The sequence below is a fragment of the Prionailurus bengalensis genome, chromosome C1, assembly GCF_016509475.1.
Source record: "Prionailurus bengalensis isolate Pbe53 chromosome C1, Fcat_Pben_1.1_paternal_pri, whole genome shotgun sequence".
Lineage (NCBI taxonomy): Eukaryota > Metazoa > Chordata > Mammalia > Carnivora > Felidae > Prionailurus > Prionailurus bengalensis.
Window position 1 is genome coordinate 98600112 of NC_057345.1, and position 26306 is coordinate 98626417.

The following is a 26306-nucleotide window of genomic DNA, read 5'->3' on the forward strand; positions in this document are numbered from 1 at the left end:
AAAAAATGTAAGAAAATGATCTAACCACAATTGCAATGAATAAGTAATCTTTTAAGATTCACAAAACCCCAAAATGAATAGAGAATATTTTTAAGTAATGCACAGCATTTACTAATGTTCATGTTATTTTCTTTGCTCAAAGGTCAATAAATTAGAGTTAGAACTAGAAGTTGCCAAACAAAAATTTAAAGAAATGACTGACATCTATCAAAAAGAAATTAAAGACAAAACGATATCAGAAGAAAATCTTTTGGAAGAGGTAGGAAAAACTGTTTGAAAATTTGTTATCTTAAAACTATATTTTTATGGGGCGCCTGGGTGGCTTGGTCGGTTAAGCGTCCGACTTCGGCTCAGGTCATGATCTCACGGTCTGTGAGTTCAAGCTCCGCGTCGGGCTCTGTGCTGACAGCTCAGAGCCTGGAGCCTGTTTCAGATTCTGTGTCTCCCTCTCTCTCTGCCCCTCCCCTGTACATTCTCTGTCTCTCTCTGTCTCAAAAATAAATGAATGTTAAAAAAAAATAAAAAAAAAAAACAAAACCCCCCCCAAAACCCTATATTTTTATTAGCACTTTAAGAGAAAAGCAATTCTTATTTTTAAATTATGATTTTTAAAATATTTAATAAATTTATATGAGACAGTTTCTATGAAGCTTAAAAATATCTTTGTTATTGTAAGTATTTGAGTACCGAGTAGTATATTTTGCCAAGACTAAGATTATAACATTAAAAGGTTATAACATTACAGTGTTATGTTGTCATCTTACTTGATAGAACACCCTAAAATAAACCAAAACAGTAATGCATTTTCTGCTTGGCTTTCCTAATATCCTTGTGTTTGATTTCTGCATTTTATGTAAGTAGTGTGTATGGTCTTTGGATTTAAGTTAAATTTGTTTTTTGTGCATTAATTTTAAGAATCACTTTATTTGATAGGTTGAGAAAGCAAAAGTAATAGCTGATGAAGCAGTAAAATTACAGAAAGAAATTGATAAACGATGTCAACATAAAATAGCTGAAATGGTAGCACTTATGGAAAAACATAAGGTAACTCTTCCCTTTTTGTGTATTGAAAACTATTAATTGGAGCCATATTTATGAATAAAATGATGAAATCAGGATAACATTCTGATATGTCAGAAAGCTATGCAAGAATGTCTTATTACAGCTAGAATATTCTTGATCTCTCATTTCTCACAGTTTGGGTCTTAACTACACAAAGCTGAGTTCGGGTGTCACTTCCTTGGTAGAATCTCTCTTTGTCATCTGTGATGTATGGAAGTAATCACTTTTCTTCTGAATTTTCCTAGTAGTCTCTTATAGCCACCTTCTATTTATTTAAGTACATCCCCAGGATATGTATCTGGTAAATATTTATATCATCTATATGGCTAGCACATATTAGGATAAACAAATTTTTATCAGTGGTATAAATAGATGAAAGACTTCATGTTTATTGTGTTTGTGAGTATGCTGTATTTTTTGTTCTAAAAGTAACGTTCTAAAAGTAGTCATTCTTTTAGGGGAATTTACCTTTATTCCCTTCAAGATTTGGAGAGGAGGTAGGCTATACCTATCTATCTATCCATGTTAAAAATTGTTGGTGAGGGGCGCCTGGGTGGCGCAGTCGGTTAAGCGTCCAACTTCAGCCAGGTCACGATCTCACTGTCCGTGAGTTCGAGCCCCGCGTCAGGCTCTGGGCTGATGGCTCGGAGCCTGGAGCCTGTTTCCGATTCTATGTCTCCCTCTCTCTCTGCCCCTCCCCCGTTCATGCTCTGTCAAAAATAAATAAACGTTGAAAAAAAATTTTTTTAAATTGTTGGTGAAATATAACATTGTTATGAGGTAACCAACAAGAATTAAAAGTATTTAAGTAATAAATATTAACAAAATTCATAAAAATATTGGGAACTCGGGGTGCCTGGGTGGTTCAGTCAGTTAGGCATCCTACTCACGATCTCAGCTTAGGTTCGTGAGTTCAGGTCTCATATTGGGTTCCACGCTGGGCGTGGAGCTTAACTTTAAAATATTGTGAACTCATAGATTTAAGTATATTTTATATATCTCAATCCAGTATAATCCTTGATGCTCAAATTGTTTATCTTTTGGCCAGCGGGAGGCTCTTCAAACCCACTGGCCAGTCCTTTTGACCTTAATAATTTCTGACAGCTTTTTTGCTTTCTATTGTGACAAATGCTCAAGACTCATCCTGTATTCCCAGATCTGGAATCAGTTACTTTTCTAAGAGGTCCTGGCATTCCTACCTTAGTTTTTAAATTATGACATTCAACATTTCTAATTAAAAAGAATTTTTTGCTGCTCTTGTGTTAGATTATTTTCAAGACTGTTTTTTTATGTTTCATTGATTACATTATATGAATAAAAAAGACTTGAAAAGTTAGGAAAAAACTCAGATATATATCACTGAATTCCTAGACATTGTCTAACAAATATTAAATGCTTAAGAATACCACCATTAATAAAACATGACCTATTTGTGTTCTGATACACCTAAAATATTTTCTCTGTTTAATATAGCACCAATATGATAAAATAGTTGAAGAAAGAGACGCAGAATTAGGACTTTATAAAAGCAAAGAACAAGAACAGTCATCAATGAAGGCATCTTTGGTGAGTTACAGAGCAAATAGTACTAATGCCAATTTTCATATCAGCATGGCTGGTGGTAAAGAGTAATATATTAAGTAAAGCCATAATTTTAGAGCTATAGAATCAAAGAATCTTACATTTTGAAAAAGATCTTATGGGTTTGATAGTTAAGTGGTTTTCCAATTTATATTCTGGTATGGTGGAGTGAACTATTTTTTCAAATGAATAAATATAAACTCCAGTTACAAATAAATTTGGAGCTCTGATAGAGATGGGGAGAGGAGGAATGGGATATATTAGGAGATGCTGAGGAGGAGAATATACATGGTGTTAATATTTCTTCAGAGAAAACTATAAGAAATTTGTCTAAATGAAATCTTTAGTCATGTTCAGCTAGCAGGCTGTCTATCAGTAGACTTTTAAAGTGTATATATTTTATTAGTGAATTTATTTCTCTGAAAAACCGAATATATCTGAAGCATTTGTTAGCATTGTTTTGAGAAATACATGGATGTACTTGAAAATTTCATATATTTTTTTCTTTAGGAAGCTGAACTATCTAATTTCAAAAATGAGCTTTTGTCTGTTAAGAAACAACTTGAAATAGAAAGAGAAGAAAAGGTAGGTTTTGTGGCATTAAAGTAACTAATTGTACCATTTAGGTGTGACTTTGTTTTCTTAATTTTTTACTGAAGTATAATTGCAACATTGTTCTTATAAACATGTCATACTAGAAAATATATATTTATTATATATATTTAATATTAATTAAATATTAATATTAATTATATTTATATTAAATATATATATAATAAACATATATTTTTAAAATATAGTTTTTCCCCATTAGCTTCTTTTTCAGACATATTTAGTATATTCCTTTATTGAAATATTAAACATATAAATATAGCCATACTTTAGGAGTGCTTTTAGATAGAAGTACTTGGAAAATATTATCTCGTATATTATAAAATGCTTATGTATTTAGATGTGTTTTTTAAACTATTCATCAGGTTTTAGGAAAGAATAATGCCTTATATTTGTATAGTGTTTTGCAGTTTACAAAATGAATTGACTTACTTAAAAATTTTTTGTAATGTTTATTTTTGAGAGAGAGTGCGTATGCATGAGTTAGTGGGAGAGGGGCGGAGAGAGAGGGAGACACAGAATCTGAAGCAGGCTCCAGGCTCTGAGCTGTCAGCACAGAGCCTGACATGGGGCTTGAACCCACGAAGTGCGAGATCATGACCTGAGCCGAAGTGGGACGCTCAACTGAGCTACCCAGGCACCCTGACAAAATAATGGGCTTATTTTAAAATGGCAGATACTATTTATTTATTCTTGCTTTCTATAGGACTATCCTACCTAATCCTTACAACAATGGTATAAGCAATACATATTATCCTCATTTTTACAGAGTTTAGGTTATTTATTCAAGATCACGTAATAAAAAAGTAAAATGACTTAGAATTCAAATCTAGGTCTATTTTACATGATTCCAAAACCTGTTCTCTTAATGACTCAATAGCAGCCTAGGTAACTTGCACTTTCAGTTTCAAGACCCTGTGCATTTGTTCACTTTGTTTCTTGTACTTAATTCCTTTCTTCACTATGGCAAATCTGACACATCTTTCAACTACCAAAGGTGAGCTTACTGTATATAAGTATTTTCATAGCAGTTTGTACTTATATTAAAAATAGTTATGTCACTCTATGCTTCTATTATATTTCAGGCTCTTCAGAGGCAAGGATTATATCTTATTTATTTTTGTTTTCTCTTTGAGCACAGTGCTTTGAAAAAATTTTTAATGTATTTTTTTATTATTTTTATTATTTTTTTAATGTTTATTTTGACAGAAAGACAGAGTGCAAGAGGGGAAGGGGCACAGAGAGAGGGAAACACAGATTCTGAAGCAGGCCTGTCAGCACAGAGCCCAACATGGGGCTCAAACCCACAAACCGCAAGATCATGACCTGAGCCAAAGGTCTCAGACGCTTAACCCACTGAGCCACCCACGAGGCTCTGAAAAGTTTCTGCTTTTAATGAATGTTGTCAGAGGAATGACTAAATGGTTTTCTCTTCACCTGTATTAGTAACATATACTTACCTTTATCCTGCTGTTTTAGTAGAAGAGGTCTTCTTCATTGTTTTTAACTACTCTTAAGGTTCTTTTCTTTCCAAATGTTTTCCAGTTTTATTGAGATATATTTGGCATGCAGCCCTGTCCAAGTTTAAGGTACACAGCATGATTTGACCTACATATATTGTGAAATGATTACTGTAATACATTTAACATCCATCATTTCATATAGATGCCAAAAAAAAAAAAAGAAAAAAATGTTCTTTCCCTTTTCTTTAAATTTTTTTTCAACATTTTTTATTTATTTTTGGGACAGAGAGAGACAGAGCATGAACGGGGGAGGGGCAGAGAGAGAGGGAGACACAGAATCGGAAACAGGCTCCAGGCTCCGAGCCATCAGCCCAGAGCCTGACACAGAATCGGAAACAGGCTCCAGGCTCTGAGCCATCAGCCCAGAGCCTGACGTGGGGCTCGAACTCACGGACCGCGAGATCGTGACCTGGCTGAAGTCGGACACTTAACCGACTGTGCCACCCAGGCGCCCCAGTTCTTTCCCTTTTCATGAGAACTCTTAGGATTTACTCTCTTAACTTTCACGTATACCATATAGCAGTGTTAACTATAGTCATTGTGTGGTAAATTACATCCCTAGTACTTATTTATCTTATAACTTGAAGTTTGTACCTTTGACCATTTTCATCTAATTCCCCAGCCCCAAGCCCCTTGCATCTGGTAACCACAAATCTGATGTTTTTCTATGAGTTTAAAAAAAAAATTTTTTTTTAATGTTTATTTATTTTTGAGAGAGAGACAGAGCACAAGCAGGGCAACGGGATGGGGGAGGGCAGAGGGAGGGAAACACAGAATCTGAAACAGGCTCCAGGCTCTGAGATGTCAGTACAGAGCCCAACACGGGACTTGAACCCACAAACTGTGAGATCATGACCTGAGCAGAAGTCAGATGCTTAACCAACTGAGCCACCCAGGTGCCCGGAGTTTTTAAAATTTTAGACTCTCATGAAAACATGTAAGTATTTGTTTTTCTTTGACTTAATTCATATAGCATAATGCTCCCAAGGTCCATTCATGTTATTGCAAATGGCAGGATTTCCTTCTTCTTCATGGCTGAATAATATATCAGTGTGTGTGTATATATGTGTATGTATGTGTATCACACTTTATGCATTCATCTGTTGGTAACACTTAAGTTGTTTCTTTGTCTTAGCTATTGGAAGTAATGCTGCTGCAATGAACATGTGGGGACAGATATCTCTTTAGCATAGTGTTTTCGTTTCCTTTGGATGTATTCCCAGAAATGGGATGGCTAGATCATATGGTAGTTTTATTATTGATTTTTTTGAAGAAGCTCCATACTGTTTTCCATAGTGGCTGTACCAATTTACAGTCCCACCGACAGGGCACAAGGGTTTTCTTTTCTTCTTGTTTTTGTTGTTGTTTCAAGCTTTTATTTAAATTCTAGTTAGTTAACATATAGTGTAATCTTAGTTTCAGGAGTAGAATTTAGTGATTCATTACTTACATATAATATCCACTGTTCATCAGAACGGGTGCCCTCCTTAATACTCATCACCTATTTATCTCCCTCCATCAACCCCCAGTTTGTTCTCTGTTCTTAAGAGTCTCTTATGGTTTGTTTCCCTCCTTTCTTTTCCCCCTTCCCATATGTGCATCCATTTTATTTCTTAAATTGCATGTATGAGTGAAATAAGACAGTATTTGTCTCTGACTTATTTTTCTTAGCATGATACACTCTAGCTTCCTCCATGTCATTGCAGATGGCAAGATTTTATTCTTTTTGCTGGCTGAGTAGTATTCCTTGTGTGTGTGTATTTATACCACATCTTCTTTATTCATTCATTAGTCAGTGGATATTTGGGGTCTTTCCATAGTTTGGCTGTTGTTGGTAATGCTGCTATAAACAAATTGGGGAGCATATATCCCTTTGAGTCCGTATTTTTATATTCTTTGGGTAAATACCTAGTGCAATTGCTGGGTCATAGGGTAGTTCCATTTTTAACTTTTTGAAGAACCTCCATATTGTTTTCCATAGTGGCTGTACCAGTTTTCATTCTCATCAACAGTGTAAGAGGGCTCCCCTTTCTCCGCATCCTTACCAACGTCTTTTATTTCCTGTGTTGTTAATTTTAGCCATTCTGACAGGTATGGGGGTGGTATCTCATCATGGTTTTGATTTGTATTTGACTGATGATGAGTGATGCGGAGCATATTTTTTGTGTCTGTTATCCATCTGAATGTCATCTTTGGAAAAATGTCTGTTCATGTCTTCTGCCTATTTCTTCACTGGATTATCGGTTTTTTGGCTGTTGAGTTTGATAAGTTCTTTATAGATTTTGGATACTAACCCTTTATCAGCTGTGCTGTTTGCAAATACCTTGTCCCATTCTGTCAGTTACCTTTTAGTTTTGTTGATTGTTTCCTTTGCTGTGCAGAAGATTTTTATCTTGATGAGGTCCCAATAGTTGATTTTTGCTTTTATTTCCCTTGGCTTCAGAGATGTGTCAAGTAAGAAATTGCTGCAGCTGAGGTCAAAGAGGTTGTTGACTGTTTTCTCTAATAGGATTTTGATGGTTCCTGTCTCACATTTAGGTCTTTCATCCATTTTGAGTTTATTTTTGTGTATGGTGTTAACAGTGGTTCAGTTTTGGAGTGTGTGGGTGGCTCAGTTGGTTGAGCGTCCGACTTCGGTTCAGGTCATGATCTTGCAGTTCGTGGGTTCGAGCCCCATGTTGGGCTCTTTGCTGACAGCTTGGAGTCTGGAGCCTGCTTTAGATTCTGTGTCTCCCTCTCTCTCTGTCCCTCCCTGCTCACATGCTCTCTCTCTCAAACATAAAAAAAATTAAAGTGGTTCAGTTTCATTCTTCTGCATGTCACTGTCCAGTTTTCTCAACACCATTTGTTGAAAAGACTGTCTTTTTTTCCATTAGATAGTCTTTCCTGCTTTGTAGAAGATTAGTTGACCCTATGGTTGTGGGTCTATTTCTGGGTTTTCTGTTCTGTTCCATTGATCTATGTGTCTGTTTTTGTGCCAGTAGCATATTACAGCTTTGTAATATAGCTTGAAGCCCAGAATTGTGATGCCTCTAGCTTTGCTTTTCTTTTTCAAGATTGCTTTGACTATTTGGGGTCATTTGTGCTACCATATAAATTTTAGGACTGTTTGTTCTACCTCTGTGAAAATGCTTTGATAGGGATTGCATAAAATATGTAGATTGCTTTGGGTAGTATTGACATTTTAACAATATTTTTTCTTCCAATTTGTGAGCATGGAATGGTTTTCCATTTCTTTGTGTCATCTTCAGTTTCTTTCATCAGTGTTCTATAGTTTTCAGAGTACAGATCTTTTACTTATTTACTTAGGTTTATTCCTAGGTATTGTATGGTTTTTAGTGCAGTTGTAAATGGCATAGATTCCTTGATTTTTCTTTCTGCTGCCTCATTATTGGTGTTTAGAAATGCAACAGGTTTCTGTAAGTTGATTTTGTATCCTTTGACTTTACTAATTTCATTTATCAGTTGTAGCAATTTTTGGTGGAGTCTTTTGGGTTTTCTACATAGAGTATCATGTCTGCGAATAGTGAAAGTTTGACTTCTTCCTTGCTGATTTGGATGCCTTTTATTTCTTTTTGTTGATGATCGCTGTGGCTAGGACTTCCAGTACTATGTTAAATAATAATGGCAAGAGTGGATATCTCTGTCTTGTTCCTGACAGTAGAGGAAAAGTTCTCAGTTTTTCCCCCATTGGGGATTATATTAGCTGTGAATCTTTAATATATGGCCTTTATGATGTTGATATATGTCCCCTCTATTCCTACGTTGTTGAGGGGTTTTATCAAGAATGGATGAGATACTTTATCAGATCCTTTTTTTCTGCATATATTGACAAGATCATTATGGTTCTTAGCCTTTCTTTTATGTATGATGTATCACATTGATTGATTTGTGAATATTGAACCAACCTTGCAGCCCAGGAATAAATCCCATTTGATTGTGGTGAATGATTCTTTTAATGTATTGTTGGATTTGACTTTCTCTAGTATTTTGTTGAGAATTTTTGTGTTCATGTTCATCAGGGATATTGGTCTGTAATTCTTGTGTTTAGCTGGGTCTTTGGTTTCAGAATCAAGGTAATGATGGCCTTGTAGAGTGAGTTTGAAAGTTTCCCTTCCATTTCTATTTTTTTGGAACCGTTTCAAAAGAATAGGTATTAACTCTTCTTTAAAGGTTTTGCCTGAAAAGCCATCTGGCCCTGGATTTCCTTTAGTTGGGAGTGTTTTGATTACTGATTCAATTTCTTCGCTAGTTTTCTCTGTTCACGTTTTCGATTTCTTCCTTTTTCAGTTTTGGTAGCTTATATGTTTCTAGGAATTTATCCATTTCTTCCAGATTGCCCCATTTGTTGGCATGTGATTTTTCATAATATTCTCTTACAGTTGTTTGTATTTCTGTGGTATTGGTTTTGATCTCCTCTCATTTGTGATTTTATTTATTTGGGTCCTTTCTCTTATAAGTCTGGCTAGGGGTTTATCAATTTTGTTAATTCTTTCTAGGAACCAGCTCCTAGTTTCATTGATCTGTTTTATTTTTTTGTTTCTATATCATTTATTTTTCTCTAATCTTTATTACTTCCCTTCTTTTGCTGACTTTAGGTTTCATTTGTTCTTTTTCTAGCTCCTTTAGGTGTAAGGTTCGATTGTATATTTGAGATTTTTCTTTCTTCTTGAGGTAGGCCTGTATTGCTATATATTTTCTTCTTATGGCTGCTTTTGCTGCATCCCAAACATTTTGGGCTGTCATATCTTCATTTTCATTTGTTTCTGTGTATTGTTTTATTTCTTTAATTTCCTGTTTAACCCATTCATTATTTACTAGGGTATTCTTAACCTCCATGTACTTGTGGTCTTTCCAGATTTTTCTTGTGGTTGACTTTAAGTTTCATAGTGTTGTGGTTGGAAAATATGCATGGTATGATCTCAGTCTTTTTGTGTTTGTTGAAGCCTGATATGTAACCCAGTATGTGATCTATTTTGGAGAATGTCCCATGTGCACTCGAAAAGAATGTATGCTACCCTAGGATGAAAAGTTCTGAATATTTCTCTTAAGCCCATCTAATCCAGTGTGTCATTCAAAGCCATTGTTTCTTTGCTGATTTTCTGTTTAGGTGGTCTGTCCATTGCTGTAAGTGGGTGTTATATTACTGTATTATTATCAATGAGTTCCTCTATGTTATTTACTAGTTTTATATATTTGTGTGTGCTCAAGTTAGGGGCATAAATTTTTACAATTGTTAGATCTTCTTGTTGGATAGACCCATTTATTATGATATAATGCCTTTAGTCATCTCTTGTTAGTCTTTGGTTTAAAGTCTAGTTTGTCTGAATTAAGTATTACTACACTGGCTTTCTTTTGAAATCCATTAGCATGATAAATGGTTCTCCATTCTCTCACTTTTAGTATACAGGTGCCTTTAGGTCTAAAATGAGTCTTAGGGTGCTTGGGTGGCTCGGTTGAGCATCTGACTCTTGATTTTGGCTCAAGTCATGATCCCAGGGTTGTAAGATCAAATCCCATGTTGGGCCCTGCACTGAGCATGGAGCCTGCTTAAAGATTCTTTTTCCCTCTGCCCCTCACCTGCTTGTTCTCTCTCAAATAAAATAGGAGAAAATAAGTCTCTTGTGAACAACATATAGATGGGTCTTTTTTTTTTTTAATCCATTCTGACATACTATATGTCTTTTGATTGGAGGATTTAGCCTGTTTACCTCAGAGTGGTTAATGATAGATATGAATTTAGTACCATTGTATTATTTGTTAAGTCATTGTGTCTGGAGATTTTCTCTATTCTTTTCTTTTATTTTGCTTTTGGTCTTTATTGCTTTTGGTCTTTCTTTCCGAAAGAGTCCCCTTTACTATTTCTTGCAGGGCTGGTTTAGTGGTCATGAACTCCTTTAGGTTTTGTTTGGGAAACTCTTTGTCTCTCCTATTCTGAATGACAGCTTTGTTGGATAGAGTGTTCTTGGCTGTATATTTTTCCCATCAGCACATTGACTATATCATGCCACTCCTTTCTGGCCTACCAAGTTTCTGTGTGGAGGTCTGCTGATAACCTTATTTGTCTTCCCTGGCAAATCAGGGACCTCTTTTCCATTGCTGCTTTTAGTATTTTTTCCTTATGTATATATTTTGCAAATATTACTATGATATGTCTTGGTGCTGGCCTGTTTTCCTTGATTTTGATGGGAATTCTCTGTGCCTCCTGGATTTTGATGTTTGTTTCCATCCCCAGATTAGGGAAGTCGTCAGCTATCATTTTCTTAAATAAACCTTTTGTCCCTTTTTCCCTCTCTTCTTCTGGGACTCCTGTGGTATGAATGTTATTATGTTTTATGGAGTCACTGAGTTCCCCAAGTCTACATTTGTGATCCAGTATTTTTCTTTCCCTCTTCTTTTCAGCTTCATTATTTTCCATAATTTTATCTTCTATATCAGTCATTTTTTCTTCTGTTTCTCCCATTGTCATGATTGTTACATTCAATTGGTTTTGCATTGCGGTTATAATATTTATTTTGGCCTAAATAGTTTTTAGGTCTTTTATCTCTGCAGTAAGGGACTCCCTGGTGCCTTCTGTGCTTTTCTCAAGTCCAGCTAGTATCCATATTATTGTTGTTTTAAAGTCTGGATTAGTCATATTACTTTTATCTGTTTCCAGTAGATCCCTAGCCATGATCTTCTCTTGCTCTATTGGGATGAATTCATCTGTCTTGGCATTTTGTCTAGGTCTTTGTATTTTTTGTGTGTGTTAGGAAAGCCTGTTATGTTTCTTGCTTCTGAGAGTAATAGCTTTAAGAAGAGGTCATATATTCTGGGCCTGGTGCTTTAGGAAGTGTTTCTGGTGTACACTGTGTTTTGGCTGCTCTTTCCCTTAGGTCAGTCCTCTGCAGTTTCTCCTTGCCTGCAGTGGGGAGTATTTGGACCTTGGCCAGAGTGTGTAGTGAGTTTTAACTAGGTGTGTTCTTGTCTGCTTGTTAAAATAGACTTGATCAGTTATTTGCACTAGACCTGAAGCTTTGCAGCATTCTATTAGGTCAGCAGACTTGGTGCATGTGGGGGGGTTTGTGCTGGTCTTCTTGGGGAGGGGCCTGCTGCTCTGGTTCTCAGGCACACTTACCCTAGTAAAGAAGCACCTGCAGAACACTGGGGGGTGGGGCTTGGCATAAGTGGTTTAGGCCTTCAATTTTGGTGCTGTCCTGCTAACTGAAATTAGTTTACACTAAGGGATAGGGGAGGAAAATGATGTCGGCCCTCTCTCTTGTCCCTGGAGAGTGGAGTTTGCTCCCACTGCTGTCTGGGAAGCCCTCACGGAAGAGCGAACCATCTCCACTCATGTGTCCCAGGTGTCCCTCAGATCCCTGCCTTCACCCTGCCTGTGTTTGGGTGATCTGCTCACTCTGGCAGTGCAGTACACCTGAGTTTTATCTAATGCAGGATGGCTAAGATTAAAAAATTCCAGGGGCGCCTGGGTGGCTCAGTCGGTTAAGCATTCCTCTTTAGCTCGGGTTATGATCTTGAGGTTTGTAGGTTCAAGCCCCACATCAGGTTCTGTGCTAGCAGCTCAGAGCCTGGAATCTGCTTCAGGTTCTGTGTCCCTCTCTCTCTCTGTTTCTCCCCTGCTTGTGCTCTGTCTCTCTCTCAAAAATAAATACACGTTAAGGAAAAGAAACCCTCCAAACATTAGGGGCACCTGGGTGGCTCAGTCAGTTGAGTATCTGACTCTTGATTTCAGCTCACATCATGATCTTGTAGTTTGTGGGATTGAGCCCTGTGTCAGGCTCTGAGCTGAGAGCACAGATCCTGCTTGGGCTTCTTTCTCTCCCCTTCTCTCTGCCCACCCCCCCTCTCCAAATAAATAAATGAACTTAAAAAAAAATTTAAACTCCAAACTTTAGAGACCTGGCATGGAGCAGATCCATGCTGATCCTCTGGGGGAGGGTCTTGCCATGATGGGGCTGGTGCAGGTTTATCCCAGAAGGGCAGTCACACCAATATGCAGGAACTTTGAATTTGGAGTAAAGCTCAGCAAAAAGCCAATGTCCAGGTTAGCTGTCTTCAGCAGTTGTCTCTGCACCTATGCTAAGGAGCGGGAGGGTGTAATGGTGCCTGCTGGCTCTTTTGTCTGCCAAGAAGCAATGCCACCTCTTCCAGTTGTGCTCCAAGAAGGAGGATCCGTCTCTCCCAGTGCATCCCAGGAGATCCTCAGATCTCGCTGTCTGCTCCCAGCCTTCTGCCCTCCTTCTCCACAGGAACACTGCAATGCCCACCAGGCTCAACGCCAGCCATGGTACAGACCTCTAAAACTCCAGTCTTTGAACTCTGATTGTTGTAAGAACTCATAATAATCAGCCCCTTTCATTTTCTCAATCAGTGGCTTTGGGAAAGTGTTTTCCTTGTGCTCCTTCCTCCCTCCCTCTTCCTCTTTCCCTTCCCCTCCCTCTCCCTCCCTCTCTCTGTGATCAGGGCACCCTCTCCCCTGCAGCGCCTGAGATCCTTTTCTCCCCCAATCACATATCGCACCTCCTTCCTTCCAATGTCATGTGTACTCTTCTCTCCTAGTTGTGCAGTTTGTTCTGTCCTCAGATCGATTTCTTGGGTGTTCAGAATGATTTGATATTTATCTACCTGTATTTGAGGGACAAGGCAAGCCTAGGGTCCTCCTACTGTTCCCCTGTCTTAGCTCCCTTCAAGGGTTTTCTTTTCTATACATCCTCTTTTGTCTTTTTGATGATAGTTATTCTGACAAGCATGAGGTGGTATCTCAATATGGTTTTGATTTGCATTTTTCTGATGATTACTGATGTTGAGAACCTTTTCATGTACCTATTGGCTATTCATATATGTTCTTTGGAAAAATGTCTATTCTGGTCCTTTGCCCATTTTTTTATTGGATTTTTTTGCTCTTGAATTGTGTGAATTCTTTATATATTTTTGATATTGACCCCTTATAAGACACATAGTTTGCATATATTTTTTCCCCATTTTGTAGGTTATCTTTTCATGTGATCCATCATTTCTTTTGCTGTGCAGATTGACATAGTCCCACTTATTTATTTTGATTGTGTTGTTTGTGCTTTAGTGTTCTATCCAAAAAAATCATTGCTAAGATCCTGTCAAGGAGCTTTTCCCCTGCTTTCTTCAAGGAGTTTCATGGTTTCCAGTCTTACATTTAAGTCTTTAATCCATTTTTAGTTAATTTTTGTGTGTGGTGTAAATATAGGATAGTGGTCTTTTATTCTTTTACTATGAATATTTAGTTTTCTCAGCACCATTTATTGAGGAGATTGTCTTTTCTCCATTGAGTATTCTTGGCTCCCTTGTAAAATAATAGTTGACTATATATGCATGAGTTTATTCCTGGACTCCTGATTCTGTTCCATTTGTTTATGTGTCTGTTTTTATGCCATTACCATACTGTTTTCATTATTGTAGCTTTATTTTTATTTATTTTTTGATTACTCTAGCTTTCTAATAGATCTTAAAATCAGGAGGTGTGATGCCTCCTGCTTTGTTCTTTTTTCTCAGGATTGTTTTGGTTACTTGGGGTCTTTTGTGATTCCATGTAAATTTTAGAATTGTTTTTTCTACTTCTGTAAAAAATGCCATTGGAAACAATAGAGAATGCATTGAATTTATAAATGGTGTTGGGTAGTATGGACACTTTAACAGTGTTAACTCTTTCAACCCATGAACATGGGACATCTTTCCACTTATTTGTGTCTTCTTTGATTTCTTTCATCAGTGCCTTAAAGTTTTCATGTACATTGCACTGGGTGTTGTATGTAAGTGATGAACCACGGGACTCTACGCCAAAAATCAAGAGCACACTTTACACACTGTATGTTAACCAATTTGGCAATAAATTATATTTAAAGAAAAGTTTTCATGCACAAATATTTCACCTCCTTGATTAAATTTATTCCTAAATACCCTATAGTTTTGACACTATTATCGATGGGATCATTTTCTTTATTTATTTTTTTTATTTCTTTTTCAGATAACTTGTTGCTAGTGTATAGAAATGCTGTTGATTTTTGTACATTAATTTTGTGTCCTGCAACTTTGTTTATTCTAGCAGCTCTTTGGTGGAGTCTTTAGGATTCTCTCCATATAAAATCATGTCATCTGCAAATAGAGATAATTTTACTTCTTCTTTTCCATATTTGATGCCTTTTTTTTTTCTTGTCTGCTTTCTTTGGCAGAGAAATAAGTGAATAGGAGTGGTGACAGTGGGCATCTTTGTCTTCTTCTTGATTTTAGAGGAAAGGCTTTCAGCTTTTCTCCATTGACTATGATGTAAGCTGTGGGCTTTTCATATATGACCTTTATTATGTTGAGGTGTATTCCTACTTTACCTAATGTGTTAAGAGTTTTTACATGAAAGAGTGTTCAGTTTTGTCAGGTGCTTTTTATGCATCTGTTGAGATCATCATATTATTTTTACCCTTCAATTCTGTTAATGTGGTTTATCACATTTATTGATTTGTGTATTTGAACCATCTTTGTATCCCAGGGAAAAATCCCACTTGATCATGATGTATGATTCTTTCAGTACTGTTGAATTCTCTTCACTAGTATTTTGTTGAGGATTTTTGCATTTGTGTTCATCAGGGATATTGGCCTGTAATTTTCTTATAATTCTCTTCCCCAGCTTTGTTAACAGGGTAACGCTGGCCTGGTAAAATGAGTTTGGAAGTGTTCCTTCCTCACTTTGGGAGGAATATTTTGAGAAAGAGTGGTGTCAGTTATTCTTTAAATGTTTGGATGAATTCCCCAGAAAAGCAATCAGGTGTTGTCTTGGACTTTTCTTATTGGGAGACTTTTGACAACTGATTCTTATTGGTCTATTCAGATTTTCTATTTTTTGATGATTCAGTCTTGGTAGGTTATATTTCTAGGGATTTACCCATTTCTTCTAGGTTATCCAATTTGTTGGCATATAATTGTTTTCGTAGTCTCTTAGGATTCTTTGTATTTCTGTGGTGTTTGTTGTAATATCTCCTCTTTTAATTCTGATTTTATTCATTTGACTCTTAGTTCTCTCTTTTTTCTTAATGATCTAGCCAAAGGTGTGTCGGGTTTATCTTTTCAAATGATCAGACTTAGCCATTGTCCTTTTCCTTCTGTCCTCCTCCCCCCCTCCCATCCTCTCCCCTTCCTCATCTGTCTCTTTCATGTTTTTATACTCTGATATTTGTTATTTGCATTCTTCTACAAACTTTGAACTCAGTTTGTTCCTCTTTTTCTATTTTCTAGAGATGTAAATTTAGGTTGTTTACTTGAGATCTTTCTTTTTTCTTAGTTGAAGGTGTTTACTGCTATAAACTTTTTCCTCTTAGAACTACTTGCATCCTGTAAGTTTTAGTGTGTTATGTTTCCATTTTCATTTGATTTATATATTTTTTAAATTCCCTTTTGGATTTCTTCTTTGACTAATTGGTTATCCAGGAGTATATTGTTTGATTTCCACATTATTTGTGAATTTTCCAGTTTTTCTCCTGTTACTGATTTCTAATTTCATACTCTTGTGGTTCTAAAACATACTTGGTATGATTTCAGTCATCCTAAATTTGTTAAGACTTGTTTTATGGCCTAACATATGAGTTACCATGGACATGTTCCATGTGTTTTGAGAAGAATGAATATTCGTCTCAGTATGTTTTATTGGATGAAAAGTTGTGTGTATGTCTGTTAGGTCTGTTTGGTCTAAAGCATAGTTCATATTCCAATGTTTCCTTAATGATCTATCCATTGTTGAAAATGGAGTACTGTTCAAAACCACTATTAGATACAACCTCACACCTGTCAGCATAGCTAGAATAAAAAAAGATAAGAAATTACAAGTGTTGACAAGGAGAATAAGGAAGAATGGAGAATAAGGAAGACTCAGGCACTGTTGGTGAGAATGTAAATTGACGTAGCCACTGCGAGAAGCAGTATGGAGATTCCTCAAAAAATTAAAAATAGAAATAAACATATGATCCAGTAATTCTGCCAATTACTCTAGCTTTGTAGTAAATCTTAAAATCAGGAGGTTTTTTTGTTTCTCAAAAAACACTAATTCAAAAAGATATATGCACTCTAATGTTTACTGCAGCATTATTTACACTAGCCAAGATGTGGGAGTGATCCAAGTGTTTATTGATAGATGAATGGATAAAGAAGACATGAGATACACACACACAGACACACACACACACAGACGCACACAGACACACACAGACACACACACACACACTGGAATATTGTTTGGCAATAAAAAAGAAAGAGATCTTGCCATATGTGACAATATGGCTGTATCTAGAGGGTATTATACTCAGACACAGAAAGACAAATACCATATGATTTCACTTGTATGTGGATCTAAAAGAGAAAACAAATTAATAAATGGACTCATATTTTACTTATTTTTAAAATTTTTTATTTGTTGAGAGAGAAAGAAAAGGACAAGCAGGGGAGGGGCAGAGAGGGGGTTACAGAGGATCCAAAGTGGACTTTGCATTGACAGCAGAGAGCCCAATGCAGGCAGGGCTCAGTCTCATGAATCATGAGATCATGACTTGAGCTGAAGTTGGACGCTTAACCAGCTGAGCCACCCAGGCACCCCTGAATAAACAGACTCTCTTTCTCTTTTTTTTTAAGTTTATTTATTTTGAGAGAGACAGAGACAGTGTGAGCAGGGGAGGGACAGAGAGAGAGAGGGACTGACAGTCTGACAGTACAGAGCCTGATGCAGGGCTCGAACTCATGAAACCGTGAGATCATGACATGAGCTGAAACCAAGAGTCGGACGCTTAACTGACTGAGCCACCCAGACGGCCCTGAACAGGTTCTTAAATACAGAGAACAAACTGGTGGTTGCCAGAGGGAAAGTGGTGGGGAGGGGTAAAATAGGTAAAGGAGATTAAGAGGGACAAACTTCAATTTAAAATAAATAAGTCAGGGGCGCCTGGGTGGCTCAGTCGGTTGAGCGTCCGACTTTGGTTCAGGTCGTGATCTCGCAGCTCGTGGGTTCAAGCCCCGCATCAGGCTCTGTGTTGACAACTCAGAGCCTGGCGCCTGCTTTGGATTCTGTGTCTCCCTCTCTCTCTGCCACTCCCCCACTCATGCTCTATCTCTCTGTCAAAAATAAATAAACATTAAAAATAAATAAAAATAAAATAAGTCATAGAGATGAAAACTACAGTATAGGGAATATAGTCAATGATATTATAACAGTGTTCTAATGATATTATAACAGTGTGACAGATAGTGACTACACTTATTGTGATAATCACTGAGTAATATATAGAATTGTTGAATCAATATGTTGTATATCTGAAACTAATTTAACATTGTTAATTATATTTCAATAAAAAAATTGAGGTACTGAAGTCCCTTACTATTATATTGTTTTCTGTTTCTCCCTTCAGGTTTGTTAGTATTTGCTTAATATATTTAGGTGCTCTGCTGTTGTGTGCATATGTATTGACAATTGTTATATGATCTTGATAAGTTGACCCCTTTATCATTATGTAATGACCTTCATTGTCTTTTGTTACAGCTTTTGACTGAAAGTCTATTTTGTCAAGTAGACTGTTTTGTTTTGTTTTGTTTTTTTTTGCATGGAATATTTCTCTATCCCTTCACTCTCACCAGTGTCCTTAAAGCATAACTGAGTCTAGTTGGCAGCACATTGTTGGATCTTTATTTATCCATTTTTCATCCATTACCCATATTTTTCCATTCAGCCACTCTCCATCTTTTGCTTGGAGAATTGAGTCCATTTATATTTAGAGTAATTAATGTTAGGTAAGGACTTACTAATGCCATCCAATTGTTGTCTGGCTGTTTTATAGTTCCTTTGTTTCTTCTTTTGCATCTTCCTTTGTGAAATGATAATCTTACCTACTGGTATATTTTGATTCCCTTCTGATTCCCTTCTGTTTATCTTTTGTGTTCCTACTGTAAGTTTTTCCTTGGTGGTTACCATGAGGCCTCCCTAGACACTCATATAGTTCTAATAGTCTATTTTAAGGTGATAATAACTTGTAGTGCAAACAAGTCCCTTCTACATTTTGTGTTTTCAGTCAGTGTTACAGTTTGCATCTTTTAATAATGTGTGTCCATTAACAAATTATTGTAGCTGTATTTCTTTTTTCTCATTTTTAAAATTTATTTATTTAATTTTTAAGTTTTATTTAAGTTAGTTAATATATAGTGTAATGTTTTCAGAAGTAGAATTTAGTGATTCATCACTTACATATAACACCCAATGCTCATCCTAACAAGTGCCCTCCTAATGCCCATCACCCCTTTATCCCATCCCCCACCCAACACTCCTCCAGCAACCCTCAGTTTATTCTCTGTATTTAAGAGTCTCTTATGGTTTTCCTCCCTCTCTGTTTTTATCTTATTTTATTTTTCCTTCCCTTCCCCTATGTTCATCTGTTTTGTTTCTTAAATTCCACCTATGAGTGAAATCATGATATTTATCTTTCTCTGACTTATTTCACTTAGCAGAATATACTCTAGTTCCATCCATGTGTTGGAAATGGCAAAATTTAATTCTTTTTGATCGCCGAATAATATTCCATTGTGTGTGTGTGTGTGTGTGTGTGTGTGTGTACCACATCTTCTTTATCCATTCATCAATCAATGGACATTTGGGCTCTTTCTATAATTTGGCTGTTGTTGATAGTGCTGCTATAAACATTGGAGTGCATGTGCCCCTTCAAAATAGCACTTCTGTATCCTTTGGATAAATACCTAGTAGTGCAATTGCTGGGTCATAGGGTAGTTCTATTTTTAATTTTTTGAGGAACCTCCCTACTATTTTCCAGAGTGGCTGCACCAGTTTGCATTCCCACCAGCAGTGCAAAAAGGTTCCCCTTTCTCTGCATCCTTGCCAACATCTGTTGTTTCCTGACTTGTTAATTTTATAGCTCTAGCTATTTCTAATGCTTATTTAACCTTTATATGAGAGATAGTTAAGTGATTAACATACCACCTTCATACATATTAGAGTATTTTGAATTTGACCTTTACCAGTGTGTTTCATATTTTCATATGTTTTCATATTACTAGTTACCATCCTCTCATTTCAGCTTGAAGGACTACTTTCATCATGTCTGCATGATGCAGCATTGACCCAGGTTTCTGCACATGATCACTTGCCATCTATAAAGACCCACACTTGCCACACTTATAGGTGCATGCATAGGTTGGCAGCGGGGTAGGACATGTATGGGTGAGATGTGTGGAGCGTTGGGAGAATGCCCATTGGCCAGTTGAGGAGATCTTCAAGCAAGGTATCCTCAGCAGCTCTTGGGCAGGCTTTCCAATAGAGTCCATGATGTAGTTAGTAGGATCTGTGTCCCTTAAATACATTCTAAACTTTTGCTGCTATAGTCCCAAGCCTCCTCACCCCTTAGTCTTATAGTTAACCTCAGTATCATGGATGGAGTGATCTTTGTTAAAATCTGTTGTCTTGGTGGGGTAGATGGTAGAAAACTCTTGCCATTTTGCTGACATCAATCTTCTCTTTTCCTATTGAAAGCATTTAGTATTGTATGCTATGCTCACCCTAAGTGTAGTTACCATCTGCCACCATACAGTGCTGTTATAATATCACTGACTATATTTCCTATGCTGTACCTTTCATCCCTTGACTTATTCATTCCATAACTGGAAGCCTGTATCTCCTATTCTCAATCACCCATTTTGCCATCCCTTCACCCTTTTCCCCTCTGGCAGTCATCAATTTGTTCTCTGTATTTATGGGTCTGTTTCTGCTTTGTTTATTTGTTTTTTAGATTCCACATAAGTGAAATCAGATGGTATGTGTGTCTTTGTCTGAGTTATTTCACTTAACTTAATACTCTATAGATCTATTCATGTTGTTGTAAATGGCAAGATCTCTTGCATGGCTAATATTCCAGTGTGTGTATTCACTTTTGCCATTTACCAGTCTCTCTTCAAGCTGTATTTCCTCATTCAGTTTATGCAAGAAAGATAAGAATATCATGATTTGGTATATTCTACTTACAGCGTGGTAAGAGGGAGGCTGGGAAAAGGACAAAATTCATTTATTTTTTCAGTGAATCTCTTCTTTTTGTGTTTTCTGCTCCTTCAGGTGAATCTTTTCTTTCTTTCTTTTTTTTTTTTAACTTGTCTTTTGACTTTACTGCTAGTATGTTCTATTTATTGGCATGGATAATTAATTCTGTATGGGTATGTTTGTTGTACTTTCTTTATCCAGACTAGATACACCAAAATGAAAAAAATTTAGTCATTTTTCCTGAAACTTTCACTCTCTGTGCATTTTATAGGCCTCTTTTTTTTTTTCCCGGACTGCCTACTTATCCCCTCAGATTACTTCTTATCAATACAGGTATACTAGTGACAGTTATTCTCATTATTATATGTGTCCACTTTCACCAGTACTATATACAAGTGGTGATTAGGTTAAGAGCCGTATTGACTAGAATCAAATAAGCACAGGTCTACAATGGCTCTCATGCTGAGCCTCACTGGAATCAGAAATTATGGCATGTGATTGTATGTTTATGTTATTGAATTTATTTTGGAAGTTCTTAATTGTTTCCTTCCCCTGTTGACCATTTACACATCTTCTTTGGAGAATTGTCTGTTCAAATCCTTTGCCCATTTTTAAATTGTTTTTTGTTGTTGACTTATATTTTCTGGATATTAACCCCTTATTGATATGCTTTATATCATGTTTTTGTCCTCTTATTTTACATTACGTATTAATATCTATTTTTTCTTTTTCTCTAAATGTGTGTGTGGGTATCTTGTTAATTTGACAGGTGTGTGTAGTATTTTCAGTTATTTTACTGGTTACCTTTGTATTTGTAAACAGTGTATCTAACACTTCCTCCTACTGCTTCTTCCTTTGCTTATACAATTTTGGTATTAATTTACATTGTCAAGATTAATAAACACATGTATTTGTTCTGTAACCATGATTCTGGTATTTAATTTGAGCTTTATATTTACATAGATTCAGTTCATCTTTTCTTTTTAATTTTTTTAATGGTTATTTATTTTTGAGAGAGAGAGGAAGACAGAGCACGAGCCAGGGGAGTGGCAGAGAGAGAGGGAGACACAGAATCTGAAGCAGGCTCCAGACTCTGAGCTGTCAACACAGAGCCTGATGTGGGGCTCGAACTCACGGACTGCAAGATCATGACCTGAGCCCAAGTTGGATGCTTAACTGACTGGGCCACCCAGGCGCTCCCCCCACCCCCGCCAATTCAGTTCATCTTTAAAATTTTTTTTTTAACATTTTATTTATTTTTGAGACAGAGACAGAGCATGAACAGGGGAGGGTCAGAGAGAGGGAGACACAGAATCTGAAACAGGCTCCAGGCTCTGAGCTGTCAGCACAGAGCCCGACGCAGGGCTCGAACTCACGGACTGCAAGATCATGACCTGAGCCGAAGTCGGCTGCTTAACCGACTGAGCCACCCAGGCGCCCCTTTTTTTTAAAAAAATTTTTTTAACATTTTATTTATTTTTCAGTTCATCTTTTATATGAAACTATTTTCTTAGTTCTCAATTTTGATCCCAGTCATTATGGCAGTCCGTATTTTAACTTCTGTTACTTGCCCATTGGTATGACCAAATTGTTATTAGATGACAGTCAAATTTAATTTTCCAAAATTTGTCTCTGTGGGACTGTGATAAATCACCTTCTCTATATCTTCCATGGTTTAATGGGACCTTAGTCTCTGCCTATGTGAGATGTGACATTTGATTTGTATTTGTTTACATTCTTGATATGGAGGAAAATAACAAAGTCTTCCAGTTGATCCTTCCAAATTTAAAACCCTCATTCTGTGGTTAGAACCAGTATGGGGATTATGGCACTTACTGAATTTAAACTATCTATCAAACTTTATTCTTAGGATCCAAAGAAACGACCATAGATTAGGTTTATAGTTCCATGCGCTCATTGTGAAAGTAGACTTGGATTAAATGTCATTTTCACCTGATCCCCAAACGCCTGCACTTGATCTAATGAAATAATAGTAAACATTATGGGTGTAATAAATGGGGTTAATTTATAGTCAGTGTCCACTTACCCATAAGTCTTAGTGTTTCAGCGCACAAGATACTAGAAAATACAGTATTTATTTGTGATACTATTACAAAATCGTTCCACAAGAGTTACCAGGCTTTCTTTTAATTTAGAGGGTTCTAGGTTTATAAATTTAATTTGTTCAAGTCTGAAATCTGGGTATAGGCCTGTCATTCTCTATTCCTGTGGCTGAAGTCAGTCCTTTGTTTGCCAGTGTGTATTACAGGCATATTTTAGTTATTTAGATTGAATAGGGACCATAGTGGACTGCCCATTGGTATGGTCTTAAGGAACTCAAGATCAATTAAACACTCCCAAAGATACATGTTTGTGTATGAGCTAATAATTCCCACCTTGGAAACATGTTGTATTAGAATAGACTGTACTAAGATCTCCAGACCAGTAAAAGTCTCCAGACTTTAATAGAGTCATTGCAGTCATAAGAGGTGCTTTTGCCCTTCTGTCTTCTAGAAGCCAAGATACATATTCAGAGAGGTAGTGCAATTTTGCTGGTTTAGAGGATGTACTTTAGAAGATAGCATTCTAGTCCCTTAGTAGAGACCCCAGTTGTCACTATAACTAAAAATCAACCATTGGTGGTTGATAGGATACATAATAAGAATAGTGACTATTGTTAAATTAGTTTACTGCCAGCTTCTTTGTGGTGAAGTGAGTTTTTTGGTTAGGAGCAACACTCTGGGATAGAGAGCACAATGTACAAGAGGCATTCAGTGAGGATTGATATTGGCATAGGCATCATGGGCAGGCACGGCAAGTTTGCTTAAAGTTCTGTGTGTTGGAACTTTCCCTTCTCTTAGTCCTTTAAGTTCCCCTGGGGCTGTAACAATTCTGTTCTCCAGTTGGCTGTCATATTAAAGGCATAATACATATTCTTTTCTGTAGGCCAGGGGTAACTTTTTTTCTATACTGAGTACACATACCCTAATCTCCAGCAAAAGTGATATATTATTTCCTAAGTATATTGTACTCTTTTTTCCCTCATCCTTGATTATCTCATGTTGAAAGTTCATTATCCAAGGTCCAACTGAGATGTATCCTCTCTCAACATAGAAAAATTGAATTCTGCATCTAAAGGCCCATGATACTTGGATCTCTTTATAGCTCTTCACAGTTATTACTTGTGTGTATTCCTTAGTTTATAATCCAATTCGTCTACTTCATTTTACCAATGAGAAAGTTGATTCAGAGTTTTAAAAGACTCAGGATTCCACAGATACATACTAGACAGATCAGAATTTTTAAAAAAGATAATCAAAACTAAATAATGGGCTCTATAGAAAGAAACTAATTTGCTTTTTTTCATTATTTTCTAATGTTTAGAGTTTAGCATTCTTTGTTGATACTTCTCAGCAAAGATTTTGATAATAGCATTAATTTTTGATAACAGTAATGACTGCATTGTGTGTACTCATTTTTAATAGGAAAAACTCAAAAAAGAGACCAAAGAAAACACAGTTCTTCTCAAAGAAAAAAAAGACAAGGTAAGAGTTTTATATAATTCTCCTGGTTTTTCTAACATCTACCTGAAAAATTTTTTTGATCATAAATATGTAAGGAACATCTAATATTCATTTCTAAATATAGAATGTGTTTAGAGTATACCAGTGTATATCATGTATTCTTATGGAGTTATTTTGATTCATGTATAATTCCAGTAATATAGGCCCATTATTTAGATTAGTAAATGCCATATATTTCATTTGGGGTTCTGGATATATAAATTACAAATGAGGAAATAATACAAGAAATAAAAAATTTTAATAAGCTTTTATTTGCTATGCCTTATTCCAACAATATTGAAATAGCACAATCTTTATATGTAATGACTATTAGGTTTATGAAACATTTCTGAGTTTGGGAAAATTACTTTATGCCTCAGTTTCTTCATCGATATAGGGATAATTAATAGTATCTATTTTTTAATGTTATAAGGATTAAATGAGATAATATTTGTAAGGCATTTATAATAGAGCGTGGCACATAGAAAATGCCATATAAGTGTTTAAAAAATACAGTGATGAGCACTGAGTAATGTATAGAATTGTTGAATCATTACATTGTATACATGTAACAAATATAATACTGTATGTTAATTATATTTCCATTGAAAAAGTAAAGCAGAAAATCGTGAATGTTCTGTATGTAGGCACACCTTGAAGATAGTGCAGGTTCAGTTCCAGATCAACGCAGCAAATACCACAGTAAATGAATTTTTTGGTTTCCCACTGCATATAAAAGTTACATGTATACTATATTGTGGTCTGTTGAGTGTGCATTATGTCTAAAAAACAGTGTACATACCTTAATTTAAAAATATTACTTAAAAATGCTAACCATCATGTGAGCCTTTAATGAGTAGTAATCCTTTTTGCTGGTGGGGGGTCTTGCCTTGATATTAATGGCTGCTGATTGATCAAGGATGATGGTTGCTGAAGGTTGGGATATGTGACAATTTCTTAAAATAAGACAACGATGAAGTTTTCTTCACTGACTCTTCTTTTCACGAATGATTTCTCTGTAGCACGGGATACTGTTTGATAGCATTTTGCCCATAGTAGAACTTCTTTTAAGATCAGAGTCAGTCTTCTCAAATTCTGCTGCTGATTTATCAACTAAGTTCACATCATAGTTTAAATCCTTTGTTTCATTTCAACAATCTTCACAACATGTTCATCAAGAGTAGATTTCATCTTGAGAAACCACTTTTTTTTTTTTTTTTTTTTTGCTGATCCACATGAAGTGACTCCTCACTCGTTAAAGTTTTATCATGAGATTGCAGCCTTTAAATCACATCTTCAGGCTTCACTTTTAATTCCAGTGTTTTTGCTGTTTCCACCACATCTAAAGTTATTTCTGCCACAGAAGTCTTGAACCCCTAAAGTCATCCATGAGGGTTGGGATACATTCTTCCAAACTCCTGTTAATACTGATATTTGACCTCTTCTATGAATCACAGATATTCTTAACGGAATCTAGAATGGTGAATCCTTTCCAGAAGGTTTTCAATTTACTTTTCCTAGATCCATTAGTAGAATCACTATCTATAGCAGCTGTAGTCTTACAAAATGCACTTATTAAGCGGTGCTTGGGTGGCTCCATCAGTTAAGTGTCTGACTTTGGCTCATGTCATGATCTCACAGTTCATAAGTTCGAGCCCTGTGTCAGGCTTTGTGCACACAGCTCAGAGCCTGGATCCTGCTTCGGATTCTGTGTCTCCCTTTCTCCCTGCTCTCCCCTACTCATATTCTGTTTCTCTCTCTCTCTTTCTCTTTCTCTCTCTCTCTCTGTCTCAAAAATAAGCAAACATTAAAAAAAACGCAAGATGCATTTCTTAAATAACGAGACTTGAAAGTCAGAATGACTCCGTGATCCATGGGCTGCAGGCATCAGAGCAGTAACCTTGTACATCTCCATCAGAGCTCTTG

At 36.4% G+C, this 26306-nt stretch overlaps 1 protein-coding gene across 1 annotated transcript in view; it reads left to right on the forward strand.

Annotated features, from left to right (window-relative positions):
* SYCP1 (synaptonemal complex protein 1) overlaps positions 1-26306 on the forward strand; it is a 117647-nt gene that overhangs the window by 72670 nt on the left and 18671 nt on the right. The window contains 5 exon segments of the mRNA XM_043575924.1: positions 143-259; positions 934-1044; positions 2536-2628; positions 3154-3228; positions 24303-24362. Coding sequence (XP_043431859.1) covers positions 143-259; positions 934-1044; positions 2536-2628; positions 3154-3228; positions 24303-24362 — 456 coding nt within the window.